The 17,023-nt window shown below is 48.6% G+C and overlaps 8 protein-coding genes across 8 annotated transcripts; 3 read left to right on the top strand and 5 right to left on the bottom strand.

Annotated features, from left to right (window-relative positions):
* Positions 1-23: 23 nt before the first annotated feature.
* Positions 24-2,938, bottom strand: DEU56DRAFT_785552 (aconitase family-domain-containing protein). The gene is made up of 9 exons (XM_041352288.1): positions 2,752-2,938; positions 2,662-2,703; positions 2,568-2,612; positions 2,449-2,514; positions 2,263-2,399; positions 2,172-2,209; positions 2,080-2,122; positions 575-2,024; positions 24-518 (listed from the first exon to the last, which is right to left on the bottom strand). Exons 1-9 carry the CDS (start codon positions 2,811-2,813, stop codon positions 116-118), a joined length of 2,286 nt encoding a protein of 761 aa, XP_041211465.1. The 5' UTR covers positions 2,814-2,938; the 3' UTR covers positions 24-115.
* A 367-nt stretch (positions 2,939-3,305) lies between these two features.
* On the bottom strand, positions 3,306-5,688 carry DEU56DRAFT_785547 (RNA polymerase III transcription factor IIIC subunit-domain-containing protein). The gene is made up of 11 exons (XM_041352287.1): positions 5,277-5,688; positions 5,146-5,223; positions 4,910-5,096; positions 4,729-4,861; positions 4,600-4,677; positions 4,471-4,550; positions 4,315-4,422; positions 4,122-4,262; positions 3,943-4,069; positions 3,668-3,889; positions 3,306-3,611 (listed from the first exon to the last, which is right to left on the bottom strand). The coding sequence occupies exons 1-11, from the start codon at positions 5,650-5,652 to the stop codon at positions 3,504-3,506; spliced, it is 1,638 nt and encodes a 545-aa protein (XP_041211464.1). The 5' UTR covers positions 5,653-5,688; the 3' UTR covers positions 3,306-3,503.
* Positions 5,689-6,361, bottom strand: DEU56DRAFT_785542 (uncharacterized protein). Its single transcript, XM_041352286.1, has 3 exons — positions 6,048-6,361; positions 5,866-5,993; positions 5,689-5,813 (listed from the first exon to the last, which is right to left on the bottom strand). The coding sequence occupies exons 1-3, from the start codon at positions 6,277-6,279 to the stop codon at positions 5,763-5,765; spliced, it is 411 nt and encodes a 136-aa protein (XP_041211463.1). The 5' UTR covers positions 6,280-6,361; the 3' UTR covers positions 5,689-5,762.
* On the top strand, positions 6,362-7,461 carry DEU56DRAFT_785538 (uncharacterized protein). The gene is made up of 7 exons (XM_041352285.1): positions 6,362-6,444; positions 6,491-6,559; positions 6,615-6,673; positions 6,722-6,865; positions 6,913-6,958; positions 7,010-7,145; positions 7,193-7,461. Exons 1-7 carry the CDS (start codon positions 6,397-6,399, stop codon positions 7,264-7,266), a joined length of 576 nt encoding a protein of 191 aa, XP_041211462.1. The 5' UTR covers positions 6,362-6,396; the 3' UTR covers positions 7,267-7,461.
* On the bottom strand, positions 7,123-8,000 carry DEU56DRAFT_785530 (uncharacterized protein). Its single transcript, XM_041352284.1, has 2 exons — positions 7,441-8,000; positions 7,123-7,386 (listed from the first exon to the last, which is right to left on the bottom strand). The coding sequence occupies exons 1-2, from the start codon at positions 7,641-7,643 to the stop codon at positions 7,305-7,307; spliced, it is 285 nt and encodes a 94-aa protein (XP_041211461.1). The 5' UTR covers positions 7,644-8,000; the 3' UTR covers positions 7,123-7,304.
* A 670-nt stretch (positions 8,001-8,670) lies between these two features.
* Positions 8,671-10,088, bottom strand: DEU56DRAFT_785527 (uncharacterized protein). The gene is made up of 5 exons (XM_041352283.1): positions 9,818-10,088; positions 9,591-9,758; positions 9,452-9,526; positions 9,216-9,394; positions 8,671-9,162 (listed from the first exon to the last, which is right to left on the bottom strand). The coding sequence occupies exons 1-5, from the start codon at positions 10,063-10,065 to the stop codon at positions 8,990-8,992; spliced, it is 843 nt and encodes a 280-aa protein (XP_041211460.1). The 5' UTR covers positions 10,066-10,088; the 3' UTR covers positions 8,671-8,989.
* Positions 10,089-10,170: 82 nt separating this feature from the next.
* DEU56DRAFT_785516 (kinase-like domain-containing protein) lies at positions 10,171-12,719 on the top strand. The gene is made up of 12 exons (XM_041352282.1): positions 10,171-10,601; positions 10,662-10,775; positions 10,825-10,963; positions 11,009-11,185; positions 11,237-11,479; positions 11,532-11,635; positions 11,689-11,770; positions 11,816-11,890; positions 11,942-12,001; positions 12,054-12,097; positions 12,151-12,253; positions 12,307-12,719. Exons 1-12 carry the CDS (start codon positions 10,465-10,467, stop codon positions 12,514-12,516), a joined length of 1,488 nt encoding a protein of 495 aa, XP_041211459.1. The 5' UTR covers positions 10,171-10,464; the 3' UTR covers positions 12,517-12,719.
* Positions 12,720-14,900: 2,181 nt separating this feature from the next.
* Positions 14,901-16,903, top strand: DEU56DRAFT_930588 (uncharacterized protein; the record flags this gene model as incomplete). Its single annotated transcript, XM_041358698.1, has 8 exons — positions 14,901-14,929; positions 14,982-15,018; positions 15,099-15,174; positions 15,234-15,260; positions 15,676-15,760; positions 15,828-16,136; positions 16,280-16,359; positions 16,485-16,903. 8 exons carry the CDS (start codon positions 14,901-14,903, stop codon positions 16,901-16,903), a joined length of 1,062 nt encoding a protein of 353 aa, XP_041211458.1.
* Between the last annotated feature and the right edge of the window lie 120 nt (positions 16,904-17,023).

Genomic DNA, 17,023 nt, shown 5'->3' with positions numbered 1-17,023 from the left:
ACATGCGGACACCAATAAAGTCCTTTATTTCGCGCGCGGAACCCAATTCATTTGATTCAAGTACATAATCGTATATCCCAGTACTAGTACATTTGTTTCTCGCCAAAGTTCAACTTTACCACTCCATCTTCTTGCCCGGTTTCGTCGTGCCCGCAACAGGAATCTTCTGACCCTGGTATCCGAACCCATCTAACCACGACCAGAGAGCACTACGTTTCTCCTCAAATGAAGCAATTGCCTCCTCCCTCTGCAGAGTCAGGCCGATGTCGTCTAACCCGTTGACAAGGCAGTGCCGCCTAAACGGATCGACGCTGAAAGTGATGGTCGGCTTTCCACTACGCCTAACTTCCTGCTTCTCGAGATCCACCTCAATCTCCACGCCTGCTTCTGCATCCGCAGCGAGGTCCTTGCAGTACTCCTCAGACAGGGGCAATGGCAGCATGCCGTTTTGCATCGTGTTGTTGCGGAAGATGTCCGCGAAGCTTGGCGCGATTACGCAGCGGATTCCGAAGTCATTCCTGTTGAAAGGGCTTTGTGAGCAGGTCACAACATGAAAAAATTCAAGGACGCTTACAGAGCCCAAGCTGCGTGCTCCCGAGAGCTACCACAACCAAAGTTTTTGCCGGTGCAGATGAGGATCTTGGCTTGATCATAAGGAGATTTATTCAGAATGAAATCCGTCTTTTCCCCAGTTTTCGGGTCGAACCGCTGAGCGAAGAACAAAGCGTTGGCAAGACCAGTCCGCTTTAGAGTTTTCAAGAACTGCTTCGGGATGATCATGTCGGTGTCAATATTGTCATTATGCAAGGGTGCGGCAATGCCTTTCACAATGACGAATTTCGAGACTCCGGAGGGAGAAGAAGCAGGCGGCAAAGAGGTAGGGGTTGTGGTCTGGGCATGCGATGGGCGCTCTGGCTCAGTCGTAGGTCCGGTGAACTCGGTCAGGAAGTCGAAGGCACTCGCGAGAGTCAACTTAGGACCAGCAGCAACCTTTTCCTCTGCATCTGCGCCGAAAAACTTGCGAACGTCTGTCAGCTTGCCCGTTATAGCTGCAGCAGCAGCCATAGCAGGGCTGACGAGGTGCGTGCGACCACCGGCACCCTGACGGCCTTCGAAGTTGCGATTGCTAGTACTAGCGCAGCGTTCACCAGGGGCCAACTGATCTGGATTCATGCCCAGGCACATTGAGCAACCAGCCTCACGCCAGTCGAACCCCGCACGTTTGAAGATGGCGTCCAACCCTTCCGCCTCAGCGTGCTGTTTAATCAGACCAGATCCGGGAACGACCATGGCCTGCACATTTGGGGCGACTTTAGCATCTGGACCGGCAGCGAGGACGATGCGGGCGGCGGATCGAAGATCTTCTATACGACTGTTTGTGCAGGACCCAATGAACACTTTCTGGAGAGTAAGGTCCTCCATGGGCGTGTTTGCTTCCAGGCCCATATAAGCCAAGGCCCGCTCTGCCGAGGCACGTTTCGAAGGGTCGGACATGGTAGATGGATCGGGGACCTTGCCAGTAATCGCGACAACATCCTGAGGGGAATTGCCCCAGGTGACGGTAGGAGGGATATCTGCGGCGTTAATGTTGACTTCAATGTCAAACTTAGCGCCCTCGTCACTCCTGAGAGTACTCCAGTATGCCTCTGCACGGTCCCATTCCTCGCCCTTTGGAGCGAGAGGACGGTTCCGTAGGTACGCAAACGTGATCTCATCAGGTGCAACCATGCCTGCACGAGCACCGGCTTCGATGCTCATATTGCAAACACTCATCCGAGCCTCCATGCTCATGCTGCGGAATACCGAGCCGGCGTACTCGATGACACTTCCGGTACCACCAGCAGTTCCGATGACACCGATGATGTGTAAAATGACATCTTTTGAGCTAACGCCTTCGGCGAGCTCACCATCGACGGTGATGCGCATGTTTTTGCCTTTTCTCTGCAAGAGAGTCTGGGTAGCGAGGACATGTTCCACCTCGGAGGTTCCAATACCGAAGGCCAGGGAACCAAAAGCACCATGTGCTATTATAATCAAATCAACGTCAACTCGCATCGACGAGCAGCATATTGAACATACTTGAGGTATGTGAGTCACCGCACACGCAAGTGATGCCAGGCAACTGATAAGATGCAATCAACCCCATGCCGTCAACATCTGATAGAACTCACCGTGAAGCCTTGCTCGGGACCAATGATATGCACGATACCTGGAACCGATGTCATTTCGCGTTCGCACACACTAAACTGGATTTATGCCAACCTTGGCGCTTGTCAGATAGCCCAAAATAAGTCAACCCAAAATCCTTGACGTTCTCTTCCAGTTGCATGACCTGCGCCCGCGAGTCAGGCTCGGCGACAAAGGTATCCACAGACTTGTAGCTTTTCCGGGATATGGTGCTATCACGATGTTAGCCTATGTGAAACAAAAATGTATCTTTCAACATACGGAATATTATGGTCCACAGTGGCAAGGGTGCAGTCCGGGCGACGAACGGGCCTACCAGCATTCTTCCTAAGTGCCTGTCAGGAAATTGTAACGAAGGTCAGCTTGATAATTATGCTCACAGGCCTTCAAACGCCTGAGGGCTCGTGACCTCATGGACGAGATGCCTGCGACATAGTGAGTTTACGTCAATAGCGCAGAAACTGGTTTGCGTACCGGTCGATGTAAATGAGGGCAAGGCCGTCTTCGTTCACATCTCTGCTTGTCAATCAGCACATGACCGATACAAGGACAGGGGGAGCTCACACGACATGATCGTCCCAGATTTTATCATGGAGAGTTCGAGGACCAGTGACTGTTCCAGGCATAATGATAAGGAGGAGGAGATTAAACGATGGTGGGGAGGATAAATGATATTGTAGATTGACTGTCACTGTTGTCCTTTAAAGCACCTTTTGTTAAAACAATGTTTCTCGGCCGATCAATTTCAATTCGGCCGGTGCCCAATTTGGGATTGACTCAAACTGTCACTGAGCAAGTCATGAGACCCAGAGCAGGGAATCAATGGTTGTTGCTTAGGTGTCTACTTGGGTCCGTGCCTTTTGTCCGCAGCGCTCGCGATCCTTTATCGCCATTTGGGTTGCAGAGATTGCAATGAGACGAAATCATCTACTCCACTATTCTTTTGCATGAACTTGGCATGAACGGCATGCGCCATAGCAGTAATACACCCGAGGCAGATCCGCAGTTCGACCGAGTACCTTCGGATAACCCTAGTTTAACAACGTTCAAATCAGACTGGTGGGCGTCTATGGAACAGGGGTATCAGGTTGCACGATAAAGAATTTCTTCAAGGACAGAAATAATCAGATGGGCTTCACTAGGCTTCACTCGCCTGTGGGATTTTCCAGCACCTTGTCTACAAGCCACGTCAACCACTTGTAAGTAGGACAATGCATCGTCCACGAATGCTGCATATAGCTCATGTTATCGAAATACCATACACGGTCATTAGTAGTAGCGTAGTCAGCCAATGGGAATCGTTTACGTTTATCACATTATCGCAAATTGTCTGCTGTCTGCGAACTTCGACCACCATACATTTCTCGTCGACTCGCTAGGAGGTTTTTGGCATTCCGATCAAGAGTTGCTTGCAGTCTTGCAGCCTGTGAGAGAGGAAGGTATAAGACAGGATCGTGAAATAGGACTTGCAAATACGCACAGCTGCATCTTCGGGCCGCAAAGCCCCTTTCGCCATGTTGTGTTTGCCGAATTTAAGGCGCTTGATACGTGTGGTTTGTGACTTGCCGACAGCATCCTGTTCCAGGAGGGCTTCACATTCCTCCTGTGTTGCCACGTATCCTTGTAGTAGTGAGAAAAACTTGTGTCGGAGGACAGTCTTGATTCTCTCCAATGCCTGTGCACTGTACCACCCATCTCGTTCCTATCGATACATATGGTCAGTGAGAGTCCATTTTCACGTCATTAGCGACTCACGTCACAGACTTCCCGAAGGTTTTCATCATCTTCAATCATCTCCTTCAACATGGGATCGTGAATGTCGCATAATTGGAACGCGGCTGTCTCTTTAGTGAGAGTGGTCCCGTCAAATATGTGTGATTTGCTAGTGATTGTTTATATTGGGCCGGACACAGTGACATCTATTTAAAGCTTACCGTCGATCAGCCTCGAACGACTCCTCTTGCTCGATGGACCTGTTGATGTATGTGGCAGCCGATCTGCCCTCTTGCCGGCGCGCTACGACGGAAGGCCGTGCCACGGGGTGGTTGGCATTCCGGAAATATATCCGTTGATATCTTCAGACCTTGACAGTAAGTGTTTGCCAGCAGCAATATGCACAAAACTCACATTCGAGCATCCAATTCTTTCCGAGGGTCGTATTTAAAGCGAATCATTGCATCTCGCCATGGTCCATCTGAAAACATGTATCCAGCCAAAGGCATGATAACTTTCGAGCTGTAACCGCTGGTTAGATTTCTGTGGTTTGCGTAATGTAGCGCGTACTTGTGTATTTCTCTTGATTCTGCTGGCGAAAACTGGTTATAAAGAGCAGCGCGAGTCCACACAGGACGTGCATTCATGAACTGCTCAAATGAACGGGTAGTCAAAAATGAAGGGTAAAGATCAGCTCACTTCCAATATTCGATTCAAAAGTTCGCTATTAGCTTGAGTGCGTGCAATTTCGACTGTTGGAGGAGGGCCCTCAGGAACCTATTGCAGAGAATCAGAAATGTTACAGAGGTACGAGAGGATGAGTCAAACGTTGGGATCACTGAAAGCGATCGTCACTGGCCCATGGCCTTTCCATCGACCCTTATTGATGAGCCTCTTGCGTTCTTCACCGGTTTCTTCATTGATGAGGGATGTCACTATCGAAGCAGGGTTGGCCTTGAAGCTACGGGCTGGTCAGCTATTTAGAGGAGAACGCAGCAGAAGCACGCGCTTGTAGTTTTGCGGTACGTTCTGGCGGCTGAACAGCGGAGGGGGAAATAACCGCAGGTTGCTGCACGTTCCAGAAGATTGCTCGGTTTGCTCTGCTAATGCTGGGTCTAGCTCGGGTGGGTGAATGGAAGCTGGAACCACATAGTCCTCTTTCTCCTCCGGAATCGAGTATTTTCGGATTGCATCGACTTCGGAAGTTGAGATATGCGGGTCAACGAACCAATACACTGTGCTTACCATCCATCCGGTCCATTGCAAGACGCAGCTGGGCCAAAGGATCATTCATGTCAGGTTGAAACTGGTAATCCGCCATACCTTATAATTACGAACGAGTTATTGGGACACTTGCAAGCATGGATTAGACTCACTGCGAAACCGTGCTGTCTTCGGGATTATGCCCACCGCCTCTGCGGTGAACTCCCCGACATATTCTCCGTCCGGGCGCCTTCGTGTCCGTTTCACGACTTTCAATAGAATATTGCTGGTGCTGACTATATCGCCCGGTATTGGGTGAGCAAATGGATTCCCTGGTCGTAGATTGAGCTCAAGAAGAGCCTCATTCTTGGCCGCGGTGCGTTTGAACGCGGTTTCAAGGCGTGAAGGCCCTCCGAGGTTGCTCACGGCCAACGGAACAGATTCGGGTTTGACATAACCCGGGTATTCGATAGAGTAGAACGGTGTAGATGGCAAGGGTCTCTCTGGGGCTTCAGAACGTACCGCGGAGGGTCCTGCCTCGTCTGACATGACTGCAAAAGATTGAAAGGAGCTCACAACACAGGACAACCGGCGAGTTCGCTTATATCAGAGACTAGGAGGTACTACTAGGTACCTATTTTACACTACAGTAACCCATTTCAATTACCTCCAACCTTCTTAGACAGGCCCATAAGCTCCTGTATAGTATCCTGAAAGAAAGAAATTGGCGAAAGCGCAAACCTCTGAGAAAAGTTTCCTCACCTGCGAAGTTAGATCCACACCCGCATTTTGCAACTCAGTGACAACTTTCTGTGCTGCTTCCCTAAACTCCGAGTTCGCGGCCAATCTCATCATCTGCAATGTCGAAGGTGGGGCGTTTGCATCAATCCCTGGTAGCGTGATGCTTGAACATTTGGTCATGATCACAAGAATTCGTGTCTGACCTTGAGCTCTCATGAGTTCCGCAAAATCTCGGAGTGCCATCAAAGCCTCTGGTTTATCCGCAAGTTTCCCAAATATTGAAGTGTTCTTGAATTGTGAAAGGAAGGCGTCTTCGTTTTCAGAGGCTTGTAGTCGCGATGTGAAGGAGAATGTTCGGCGACAGCGGAGGAGTGCTAGTGAAGTCGGACGAACCGGTCGTCTTGAGGAAAGCAATACTTGACGTAGGTGGTTCATGACAGAGCGGTTGGAGGTTGAGACGACCGTGCGCGTGAGTGTTGCTTGTGCCAAAGTGAACGTAAATTTCAGCCACAAACGCGTGTTGACGAACGCGGCCACCGGGTGACCACCACCATGGATAACGACTACTTTTCCATTGATGCCATACTAGCTGAAAATCAGGTTTGTGCGCTGTACTTTATATTCTAGTACTCAATGCCTGGCCCAGAAAATACAATGTACTTTTAAAGTCGACATCCCTGACATGGGCCACCTCGCAGGTGGATCTGACCGTGACGTGCGCGTCTCAATTGCCCTTTCCTTGCGTGTCATCATTGTTAAAGCCACCTTAGATCAAATCCTTGACAAAGGCACCAATACCAATTTGGCTGGCCTACATCATATTGTTCTCGTGCGTCTAAGTGATATCCAGTGGGCGTAAGAACAAACGGATCTTCAGTGACTGGGCTGATTTCACTATCCCTTCACCATTTGCTACACGAGTGAGAAACGCGCTCAAGGCTGAGCCACGGAGCGTAAAGCTATCCAACTTGGTTGGTGCAGGTGGACTATGGTACGGTTTTGGGAAGTTGGTCATGGATATGTGAGTCTCGCTGTTGATTTCAGGGAGCATGCTTAACTAGCTATAAGTTTGGGCGAAGAGCAGGCGAATGGCATATCAGAAGTTCTAACAAAGGTACATTGACTGCATGCGTTGTGTGATATTGCCAATAGTCGTTTTGTTCAGGCCTTCAAAGGACGGTTGCTCGAGGTGATCGACCAAGCGCAGCATTTCGCTGCGCTTGGCCCTGCGGGAGGAGGTGGACCTTCTGCCGACACAGCACAGTCATTCAGAGAAGGGCTTGATGGTACAGAAAGGGAATGTTAGTGCCTAAAGCTATGACTTGGACGCTTACTCACCAGTCTGTAGTGTTTGCACTGGCTCAGGAAAGCGCAAAACGAATGAAACGTTGGCATGAAGGAAATGACAAGGCACGTCGATGAAGAGTACATTGCTCTGCGCGTCGTGTATCTACTATAAATCATTGTTCTTTTTTATTTGTACTCGTCTCCATATTGGTCGTCACATTCGCAGGAGGAGCTTTCTTCAGCTCTTGCACAAACCTATGCATTGACCTCAGTGTACTGCTCAACATTTTTATGCCCAACACAACGTACCATTTCACGCTCGCCCACAGAGCGAGTTGGATACCCATCAAAACGAAAAAGTGCGGATTGCCTTTCGTTAGGTAGGCTGACCAAAGGAAAACGAAGAATAGCAGTGCAAATGCCGCATCGACAGCGAGAAGAAACGTCGGATGGAGGGATGAACCTGGTTTCAGAATGAAAGAGGCAAACGAAGACTCTTCTTCTGATGCCATATTCTTCGAGTAGCGGAGGATGCTAGCCCAAAGTCTGTTTGAATTCTGGAAGTCGGGACTCGGGAACGGATTACATTTACATAAAGTTGTACCCTTCTATTTGGTCCGCAGATACATGTCGCAGCCTACACGGGCCTAGGCTGATATACAATCATGTATCATCTTTACATGATCGAGCCCACAATGGCACGTCCAACGTGTTGACCAAACACGGACTTGAAAGATGTGTTTCAGGTGTGTGTGCGTGGGTGGTAGAGAGCAGAGAAGCAGGAAAGAAAATGAAAGAAACAAAAACAAGGCTGAGTGGTGAACGGAGGACTAAAGCTAAGCGAGACACACGAAACAAGAAACGCGAACGAACAATTGAAATTAAGACCTTTGGAGAGACTAAGAGAGACGGAGGGAGGGGCGACACAAACAACCTAAGCGAGCTTCTAGCTAGTACAAGCGGAGGCGAGCTAAAGACTACGTCGAAGGAGCGGAACAAGGAGTGTAGACGATACGAGTGGAACTATAACTTAGTAAAAGGCTCCCGGGGCGACTTGCCCTATACCCTGCATTGCAAAACCTCGTGCCTCGGCCATGGAATGCGTCCATGATGATGCATTCAAACATCGCCGTCTCTTGCAGAAGGCTGCTCGTGAGGAATGTCTCGCAACGCTCAGCAGACACTCGGCTGCTGTGAACGTCATTTTGACAATTCTCCCTTAAATATAGTATAAAAATGCTATGTTCGTGCAATCAAAGTTGGTTGATTCCGAGCGGTAATGCGAACGCGCGTGTTTACACAAAAATCAGCCAAAATCAAGTCACGTACAAAGAGATCAAAGGAGCAGATTATCCTTCATTGTCAACGATGGGACCGATAGTCGTCTACGCATCCAATAGATAGATATCATCTTCGGCAGAAGCTGTGTTTGCGTCAAATGAGAATACATTGACACGAAGACTGGAGCACTTGGCGATGAATCCATCATATTCCTTTCATCAATCTGATATTTGCTGACGTTTTGAACACCAACAATGCCCATGATGAGAAAAAAGCGGAGGTCGCCATAGTGATGCGCGCAAGGAAATAGGAGGACACGTACCGATGTACCATCATGTACGGCAACACAGCATGACGCGAATTGTTCAGATGGCACAGACCAAACGCGCATGACGTGGTGGACGCAATAGACATATCACAAGAGACAAAGTACCTACTTAGGGTGATACAACAAGGATAGTGCACCACAGCAATACGCGGGGAACATGGGCCGGAGTCAACTCCTCGGCACTCAGTGATCAAGGATCCTGTGTTCAAAGATCCCAGGCAAAGCCAGACGTGGGATTGGACCCCAACGTCATGACCAGAAAAATGTGGTTGTGGGTTCGTCATAGCGGCTGTGGGTCCGTTCTAGAACTTCTGACCACCGCCACATGATATCCGTCCGAATGTCACTGCCTTGCTTGTGCAGCGTGAGGGTGCAGCGGCGTACCCCACTTCCATCAGATGGAAAATCAGTTTCTGGGTTGGCTGATGGAAGGAATCAGCGAGGCAAACCCAAAAAAGCAAATGAGGAATAAAACATTTGTTAAACGTGCCGACCCATTCAAAATACTTGTGCGCCAACAAATCGACTGATTCAGATCTAGATGTTTCATCACCGTTCTCTTCTCCGTCAAACACGGGGATAATTGGAGCTCGTAGGACGGGGAGCTTCAGATTGTCAAGTTGAGAATCAAATAGAGCGAAGCGCATAGGCGTTCTAAATGTCATTAAACGCTCGATCCATCGATACAATACTGAACTGCATCCAACGCACTGTGGTTCTATAGAGAGGAAATTCGCCAAAGCAACAGCGTGGCTAACAAGCTGGAGATACGATGCGATAGTGTGCCTTGGCAAGGACCGAATTTCCTAAAAACGTGTTGCACACAGCATGAGGAGTGAACGGTACATACGGTTTGTTTTCGTTCATGGGCAAGAAGTACGCGGATAGTTCGTGCAAAACAAGCAATGATGGGACGCAGTCTAGAGTTGCTTTGGCATCGAGAGGAACAGGTTCAGAGGCGTCATGTGTTCTAAATGCGGATAATAACACGACCAAGTGATTTGGGGTTGGAGGGTAGCTGAGAGATGGGTAAATTGATCACTTTACCCCAATCCATACACAAAAACGGGGACCAACAAGATGTCAACTTTGGAACTACTGTGACAAGTATTCCCTGTTCCAGAATCTGTAAGCAGCCATTCGTCGTTGTATTCTCGAAGGCTGCGTATGAGAGCCTGGCGAGAAGAAGAAAGAAGTAACGCCTTGGCACCCATTGGAACAGACAGACACATGTGAATCGGAGCTGAAGGGTGGTAATCTCCTTGTATTATGAGAGATTTATAAGGCGGTAGACATGGGCCAGAAGTGGGGAACATTCGAGCCATGGTGATGACAGTTCCTGTGCATGACAATTGCATGACAACATTAATATCCATGGTACAATGAAAATACGTGACTACAGGCACGTGACGCAGGAACTTCCTTTCCATTGCACAATGCACCTTGATTGCGGCACGGGGTGGGCGAGGGTAGGCGTTGGTACCTGGGAGCCAAGGGAGGACCGCACCAACATTCATGCGATTGGATGTTTTGATATGTGTAGGCGGAGGATCTTTCCGCAAACTTCATATGCCATCATAATTAGAGCGTCTAATCCCACACACGAGTTATGCAGTGCGCACAGCAGATATAAACTCGCGGTTCTGTAGGTTGCCCCTCATCGATTTCCGTCTTTATTAACTGGCACTCTTCCATCCTCAGCTATAGCTGCCATATAGTTAGACATGGCCAATCTAGCAGCTCAGGCATTGATGGGTGCAGCACAGACAGCTGCTCAATTTGCTCCAGTGCCATGGCTCGGAGCCGCTACGGGCGTATTGGTCACATTAATCAACATGTTCGCAACAGCGGAAGCAAATAAGTATGTACTATATCCTCGATGGTTTACAGATTCGAGTACTTAACAACGAACGCACTACAGAAATGGCATCACTCTACTCCAAGATCGATGCCTAAATTTCATGTCCATCATCAATAACGAGGGGCAGAACTTGCCCCCGGATCAACAGGCTAGGCTGTGCTCCAGCGCCCAAGGGTTAGTGGTCTAGTTCCATCGTCAATCAATCAACTGATCTGCCCATCAGCGGCCTTCAAAATATTCTGGACAAAATGGCGCCGTGGTGCTCCATGTCCAGGGTCAAGCTGTTCGTCAGACAAGACGAGCTGGCTGGCACCATTCAGCAATGTCACGCCGATATTTCCGATTGCTTGCTCAAACTACAGGTAATGAAGCGTGCTCTGGAAAAATCGTCCTAACCCCGCTTCAAGGTCACATCTCACTTGTCAATCCATGCATGGCAGATCAACTTCGACTTGAGTCGTGCACGAGACAAGGACGACATGGTCCAGTATCTGGGTGACATCAAGAACCAGCAGGAGCTCATGCGTGTGGCACAGATGCAGCATACGGCAGAACTGCGTGAGATCATGAAATTGATGCAAAAGGTCTATTCAACTCCCTGCTAGACTAGTCTTGATGAACTCATCGTTCTGCAGAATCTTCCGGGCCTCGTTCCAACGACAGATCGTGGTATGGAAAGCAACCTGTATCACATACAACATTCATCGCATTCACTATTACCGAACATGCACCTTAGACGCGGTGAAGTGAAGCGCATCGGGCAATATGCCGTCAAGGGAACGGGAACAGCAGATATATGGGAAGGCTACTATTTGAACGAAGAAAAGGTGTCCATCAAAATCTTACGGGCTGTTAATTGTGACCATCAGTCGCTGCGGGTACGTCTTCACTCCCATCTGCTCGAAATTACATCCTCACATAACCTTCTAGAGGTTCAGGAGAGAAGTGGATATCTGGATACGCGTGTGGGAAGCCGACCATGGAGAGCATATCCTTCCTTTCTACGGTTTCTGTCAAACCGATGGACCTTTCCCGTGAGCCCTTCCCCAAGTGGTTGTCCACTCCTCTTACCATATCATTTGATCAGGTATGTTGTAAGTCCATGGATGGTCAATGGCACAGTGGACGAGTATATCAAAAAGTACCCCACCGTAGATCATTATTCTTTGGTATGTTTTCTGAGGAATGTTTGGTGTCGTGTTGAATCGTTGCAGATCAAAGGTATTTGCGAGGGCTTGAATGTCCTGCATAGTATGTCACCCGCGATCGTGCACGGCGACCTCAAAGCAGTTCGTAGCTTTGATTTTCACTTTGAGGGCCTGACGTGATCGCGCATCTAGTCCAACATCGTTGTCGACGTCAACGGGAACCCCCTGCTGGCTGATTTTGGGTTCGCCAAGGTAAAATCACATTCCATCAATTGATCTACACATCGCTGATATGCGAAATCAGGTCTTGGAAGATGTCACGGGCGTGAGTTTCACGATGTCTGCTGGGTACTGAGAACCACAATACCATTTCTTTCGACGAACTGACGCGTTTTGTTCAGAGTTTCGAACTCTCAGCGATGGCTTGCGCCAGAACTCTGCCGTGACGCTGGCATGCTTACCACCCATTCTGACATTTTCGCATATGGCATGACTATACTCGAGGTAAGCCGAAAGTTCACTTGAAAGCAGTTGGCATTTCTCATAGCATCTTCTAGATCATGACCCATGAAATACCGTGGCATCACATCCGTCACACGACGCACGTCATCATCAAACTTTCTCGGGGGGAGATGCCCCCACGTCCTAAAGATCCTGCAGCCAGCGCAAGGGGTCTGGATGACCGACTGTGGTTGTTGGTCCAGAAGTGCTGGTCAGCCCCAGAGAATAGACCTTCGACGAGAGATATTCTTGCTTTCTTTGGTTAAAAAAGGGCACTACATTGATATTACTGCTACCCATGCTTGCGAATTGCTCACCGTTATTCTACTGCTACTGCTATGTACAAATACTGTGGAAATATCATGTCAATTCTTACTCTTGTTAACACTTGAAGCATGTAGAACTTGCACCACTGAAACATAAATTTTATGATCAACTCTTATACTTACCTTGAAAAATGTGTAACTCCTACATTTAGTATGATCATGGCATGTCTATGCATATCGAGAACTTATGTGATTAGAGAAAGAAGAGGGATAGTTATACTGTGACTTGGATACTGTGCGGTTTTGCTAATGAAAACTAATGATGTTGGTAGAGAATGATGTTTGGGCGAAAGCTCTGAGAGCTTTCCAGTCAGAAACACCAGCCCGATGAGCGAAAGTGATTCCGTGTAGCCTGTTGGTGTAGACTGTTGGATCCCGTGGCAACGGAGACGTCGGATGACACCACGTAGTACGAGCGCGACCGATTGAGGAACGGACAGGTGACGTCGAGCTAGTGTGCAATGTCTCACCCCGATCCCCCGCAACGCTCATATTAGTATAGCAACGTTTTTAGCTTATAGACTTCGTACTTACCACACGAGCACTTCAGTCCCAATACCAGACTGAAGTGTGAGTACTTGATTACATTTACTTATGATTGCGCCCTAACATTTACTAGTAGAGTTTTCTATCTACTAGGTACAGTACTATGGACCTAGAGTCCCAATACCAGACTGAAGTTAGAGTTTTCTATCTACTAGCGCCCCCTCACCCGATCCGCTCGCCTCTGATCTTCAGATAGACTACCGATCTGGATGAGTGCCAGTTAAAGTGCTCATCCCAAGGGGATTGCTACTGAAGGAAAGTCTTCGTGTTATAAGTGCGAAGGAATCAACCCTACGGGCTTAGGATCTATGAGGCTGATGCGAAGACGGAAAAGAAAGTCCAGTGTGAAAACGGATGTTTGGACGGAAGCGGACCTAATGGGACAGATGTCTAGTGGTGCGACTGTGACTTGGCAAGGTATCGAGGTGTCAAGGTGTCAAGGTTTCAAGGTTTCAAGGTTTCAAGGTCTCGATGTAATGAGCTACCAGAAGTGATCCGTGGAATGGAAGATAGTTGACTGAGTACGGAGAAACAGAAGTGCAAGTGTCTGTACTAAGATCCATTGAAATACGGAAAACTAAGGGGACTTGATCACACGGACTTAGACACTAAATCCAAGGGAGTAGAAGGAAGTGATTATTGGCAGATGTCAGCGTGACTATTTATCGTGATCTGTAAGAACTCGGAATCCTCTAAGTGGCAGCGGTAAGTACAGGCGAGTCCATAGCGTGGTAATATGTAAATGGTAGCAAGTGGCCTTGTGCATGGGAACATACATGTAATACAGACTGTGGATGATCAGAGTGACAAGAAGGGACACATAACGCACCAATGGGGATGGATGAACATGGATGGACATGGATGGACAGGGATCAGGGGAAAGTGACGATATCCGCTACAGGTCATGGATCCATTAGGTGTCCGGAAGGACAGATGTCGACAGAAGGGGACAGATGATGACAGATGTGTATACCTGACCAGGTGAGCTCCGAATCACGTATAATGGAGGATTGTGAGGCTAGCGTCGGAATGTTCGGTACACCAAACCTGGGATAAAAGGTGAGCTGTGAAGGGTGGGTGGGCCCAAACAGGTCAACTAAAGTGAGTTCAGGTAAATGGGCGTAGTGTGTCAGATAAAGTTGGATGAGAGCGGTGTGGGAGAAATCGTAGAAGTCCGCTATAGTGATAGCGTACCGATCCTGCTGGGTGCGAGAATAGTAGTCGACCCAAGGGGATAGCTCTGAGAGCAGTTCCTCGAGTATGAGCGAGGGGAACAGTGAAGAAGGAAGTGATGCGCTGAAGACAGAACAGCTGTGTATGCAAGGAGATGCGGAGATGCGAGAATGCGCGGAGATGCAAGGTATGTGGAGATGCGAGGTATGCGGATGCGGAGAAACAAGTGAATGTCTAGAGGGTACCAGGTATGCGAATGGGCAGGGTACCAGGTATGCAAAACGGGTAGGGTACCAGGTGTCGGAACAGGTAATCGGGTAGAGCGAACTAGGTACCAGGTATATGCGAAGACGTGCAGAAACCGCCTTGCAAAGGAACTCAACTAGGACTAGCAATAGTCAACTGTCAATGGCGATGCGAGCGTTCGCGCGGGATGAGAAGGCAAACAAGTGATTGCTCAAGCAAGGAATGACAAGGTAAGACTAAGCTAGTGACTCCGCAACACACAACCAGGGAGAAGGAATGTAGGAAAGTGCTGGATACGAGTCCGCAACGTAGTATATAACAGAGTCCGTAAGAAACCGGAACTGTATAAGCGAACGCATATGTACGCAAAGTCGGAGGGAGATAATATGTAAGTAGCACTATGCGACCTCGTGCATGGGAACTGATATGTAACTGGCCAGTGAGGACGGACGGATGCAGACAGGACATGGATGGATAGTGCGTTGCGATGCGATGCGATGTGATGTGATGCACGGATTCCGCAACCTCGTGTGATGGACCACAACGGCCTGTGGAAGGTATGCATGACTTCGTCCAGTAAGGGTAAATGGTGCCGTACGGGGCTGCAGCCAGATCGCCTCCTACAGCGGTTTGGTTCGTGTTGGTTGTTCTTGTGTGTTGATTCTAAATTGCTTATGATTTGTCTGACCAAGAACCTGAGAGAAGGGAGCGGTGGGTGGGTGAGCAGAAAATGAGAGAGCTATGGCTGGTGATCGTCTATGAAGTTCGGAAGTTGATGTGGTCAAGAAGAAAGTTGCTGCACCACATTGCTTACTCACACTGTCTTCTTACTTGAGGGTTGTATAGTATGGAAGTGTGTAAAATGCAGTGACAACACAACTACACTTTCATAAGACAAAATTTGCCAGCTCCTCAAGTTCACGGTCAACAGATTTTCTACTTCTTGGTTGATAATATGTTGTTTGTGGGTGGTCAAAGAGTAAACAAGTTACCTCTCCTTTGCTTGGTTTCTGTATCTGAACAGGATAACCCTAGTGTTTGGCTGGCTTGTGGATTGTGTCTCACTTCCTGTAAAAGCAAGATTGTTGACTAGAATACGTAAAACTCAGATAAAACAAATAGATGATTGTATAGGCGATCCCTGTAAGATAGTATACAACAACTCAATTGACGTGAAAAATGAGCAGCAATGGCAGCAGGGCTTTAGTAGAGACAAGAGGTAGGAGTAGTGGTAGTGGTAGAAGACAGAATATAAGGTGCCATGACTGAATTGCTGGGTGGCACAGGGTTCAGAGCAACTCTGGACACCCTGGCCATCCCCATGCACAAACCGAATCCATGACGACACCTTACCTTCAGAGGATCTGTCGAAATTCAAACAGAAGCAAAAAGTCCAATACCATTGTAGGAGACGATCTGGCTGCAGCCCCGTACGGCACCATTTCCCCTTACTGGACGAAGTCACGCATACCTTCCACAGGCCGTTGCGGACCATCACACGAGGTTGCGGAATCCGCGCACTCATCGCATCACATCACATCACATCGCATCGTACTATCCGTCCATGTCCTGTCTGCATCCGTCCGTCCTCACTGGTGCGTTCTCATCCTTAGTTAGTCATTCCTAACCGTTCGCATGGCCAGTTATGTACATATCAGTTCCCATGCACGAGGTCGCATAGTGCTACTTACATATTATCTCCCTCCGACTTTGCGTACATATGCGTTCGCTTATACAGTTCCGGTTTCTTACGGACTCTGTTATATACTACGTTGCGGACTCGTATCCAGCACTTTCCTACATTCCTTCTCCCTGGTTGTGTGTTGCGGAGTCACTAGCTTAGTCTTACCTTGTCATTCCTTGCTTGAGCAATCACTTGTTTGCCTTCTCATCCCGCGCGAACGCTCGCATCGCCATTGACAGTTGACTATTGCTAGTCCTAGTTGAGTTCCTTTGCAAGGCGGTTTCTGCACGTCTTCGCATATACCTGGTACCTAGTTCGCTCTACCCGATTACCTGTTCCGATACCCGGTACCCTACCCGTTTTGCATACCTGGTACCCTACCCGTTCGCATACCTGGTACCCTCTAGACATTCACTTGTTTCTCCGCATCCGCATACCTCGCATCTCCGCATACCTCGCATCTCCACACATTCTTGCATCTCCACATCTCCTCGTGTACACAGCCGTTCTGTCTTCAGCGCACTCCTTCCTTCTTCACTGTTCCCCTCGCTCATACTTGAGGAACTGCTCTCAGAGCTATCCCCTTGGGTCGACTACTATTCTCGCACCCAGCAGGATCGGTACGCTATCACTATAGCGGACTTCTATGATTTCTCCCACACCGTGCGGTGCACGTGACGTTAAGGTAAGCACTAATATAATGATTCTACTACTAAAGCCTAGATCTTGCAGTTTCATGCAGTGATGGATGGTACAAAAAATCTAATATTGGGCTAATAGTATGGGTACAGAGGCTAG

Source organism: Suillus clintonianus (assembly GCF_016758775.1).
Source record: "Suillus clintonianus strain FC179 chromosome Unknown DEU56scaffold_15, whole genome shotgun sequence".
In the NCBI taxonomy this organism is placed as follows: domain Eukaryota; kingdom Fungi; phylum Basidiomycota; class Agaricomycetes; order Boletales; family Suillaceae; genus Suillus; species Suillus clintonianus.
This window is presented reverse-complemented; position numbering and strand designations above follow the sequence as displayed.

Coding starts and splice junctions, on each gene's coding strand:
- DEU56DRAFT_785527 (XM_041352283.1), bottom strand. CDS start 10,065: ATGGCTCGAATGTTCCCCACTTCTGGCCCATGTCTACCGCCTTATAAA. Junction 9,395..9,451: donor TTCCTCTCTATAGAACCACA/GTGCGTTGGATG, acceptor AATGACATTTAG/AACGCCTATGCGCTTCGCTC. Junction 9,163..9,215: donor GGTCGGCACGTTTAACAAAT/GTTTTATTCCTC, acceptor TCCTTCCATCAG/CCAACCCAGAAACTGATTTT.
- DEU56DRAFT_785552 (XM_041352288.1), bottom strand. CDS start 2,813: ATGCCTGGAACAGTCACTGGTCCTCGAACTCTCCATGATAAAATCTGG. Junction 2,704..2,751: donor ATCTGGGACGATCATGTCGT/GTGAGCTCCCCC, acceptor ATTGACAAGCAG/AGATGTGAACGAAGACGGCC. Junction 2,123..2,171: donor GTCCCGAGCAAGGCTTCACG/GTGAGTTCTATC, acceptor GCATCTTATCAG/TTGCCTGGCATCACTTGCGT.
- DEU56DRAFT_785530 (XM_041352284.1), bottom strand. CDS start 7,643: ATGGCATCAGAAGAAGAGTCTTCGTTTGCCTCTTTCATTCTGAAACCA. Junction 7,387..7,440: donor CTGTGGGCGAGCGTGAAATG/GTACGTTGTGTT, acceptor GTCAATGCATAG/GTTTGTGCAAGAGCTGAAGA.
- DEU56DRAFT_785538 (XM_041352285.1), top strand. CDS start 6,397: ATGGATAACGACTACTTTTCCATTGATGCCATACTAGCTGAAAATCAG. Junction 6,674..6,721: donor GCCTACATCATATTGTTCTC/GTGCGTCTAAGT, acceptor ACGGATCTTCAG/TGACTGGGCTGATTTCACTA. Junction 7,146..7,192: donor TGATGGTACAGAAAGGGAAT/GTTAGTGCCTAA, acceptor ACCAGTCTGTAG/TGTTTGCACTGGCTCAGGAA.
- DEU56DRAFT_785542 (XM_041352286.1), bottom strand. CDS start 6,279: ATGAACCACCTACGTCAAGTATTGCTTTCCTCAAGACGACCGGTTCGT. Junction 5,994..6,047: donor GGAACTCATGAGAGCTCAAG/GTCAGACACGAA, acceptor TCACGCTACCAG/GGATTGATGCAAACGCCCCA. Junction 5,814..5,865: donor GTGTGGATCTAACTTCGCAG/GTGAGGAAACTT, acceptor TCTTTCTTTCAG/GATACTATACAGGAGCTTAT.
- DEU56DRAFT_785516 (XM_041352282.1), top strand. CDS start 10,465: ATGGCCAATCTAGCAGCTCAGGCATTGATGGGTGCAGCACAGACAGCT. Junction 11,186..11,236: donor TCATGAAATTGATGCAAAAG/GTCTATTCAACT, acceptor ATCGTTCTGCAG/AATCTTCCGGGCCTCGTTCC. Junction 11,891..11,941: donor TGCACGGCGACCTCAAAGCA/GTTCGTAGCTTT, acceptor TCGCGCATCTAG/TCCAACATCGTTGTCGACGT.
- DEU56DRAFT_785547 (XM_041352287.1), bottom strand. CDS start 5,652: ATGTCAGACGAGGCAGGACCCTCCGCGGTACGTTCTGAAGCCCCAGAG. Junction 4,678..4,728: donor TCGCTTTCAGTGATCCCAAC/GTTTGACTCATC, acceptor TCTCTGCAATAG/GTTCCTGAGGGCCCTCCTCC. Junction 4,263..4,314: donor AAAGAATTGGATGCTCGAAT/GTGAGTTTTGTG, acceptor CAAGGTCTGAAG/ATATCAACGGATATATTTCC.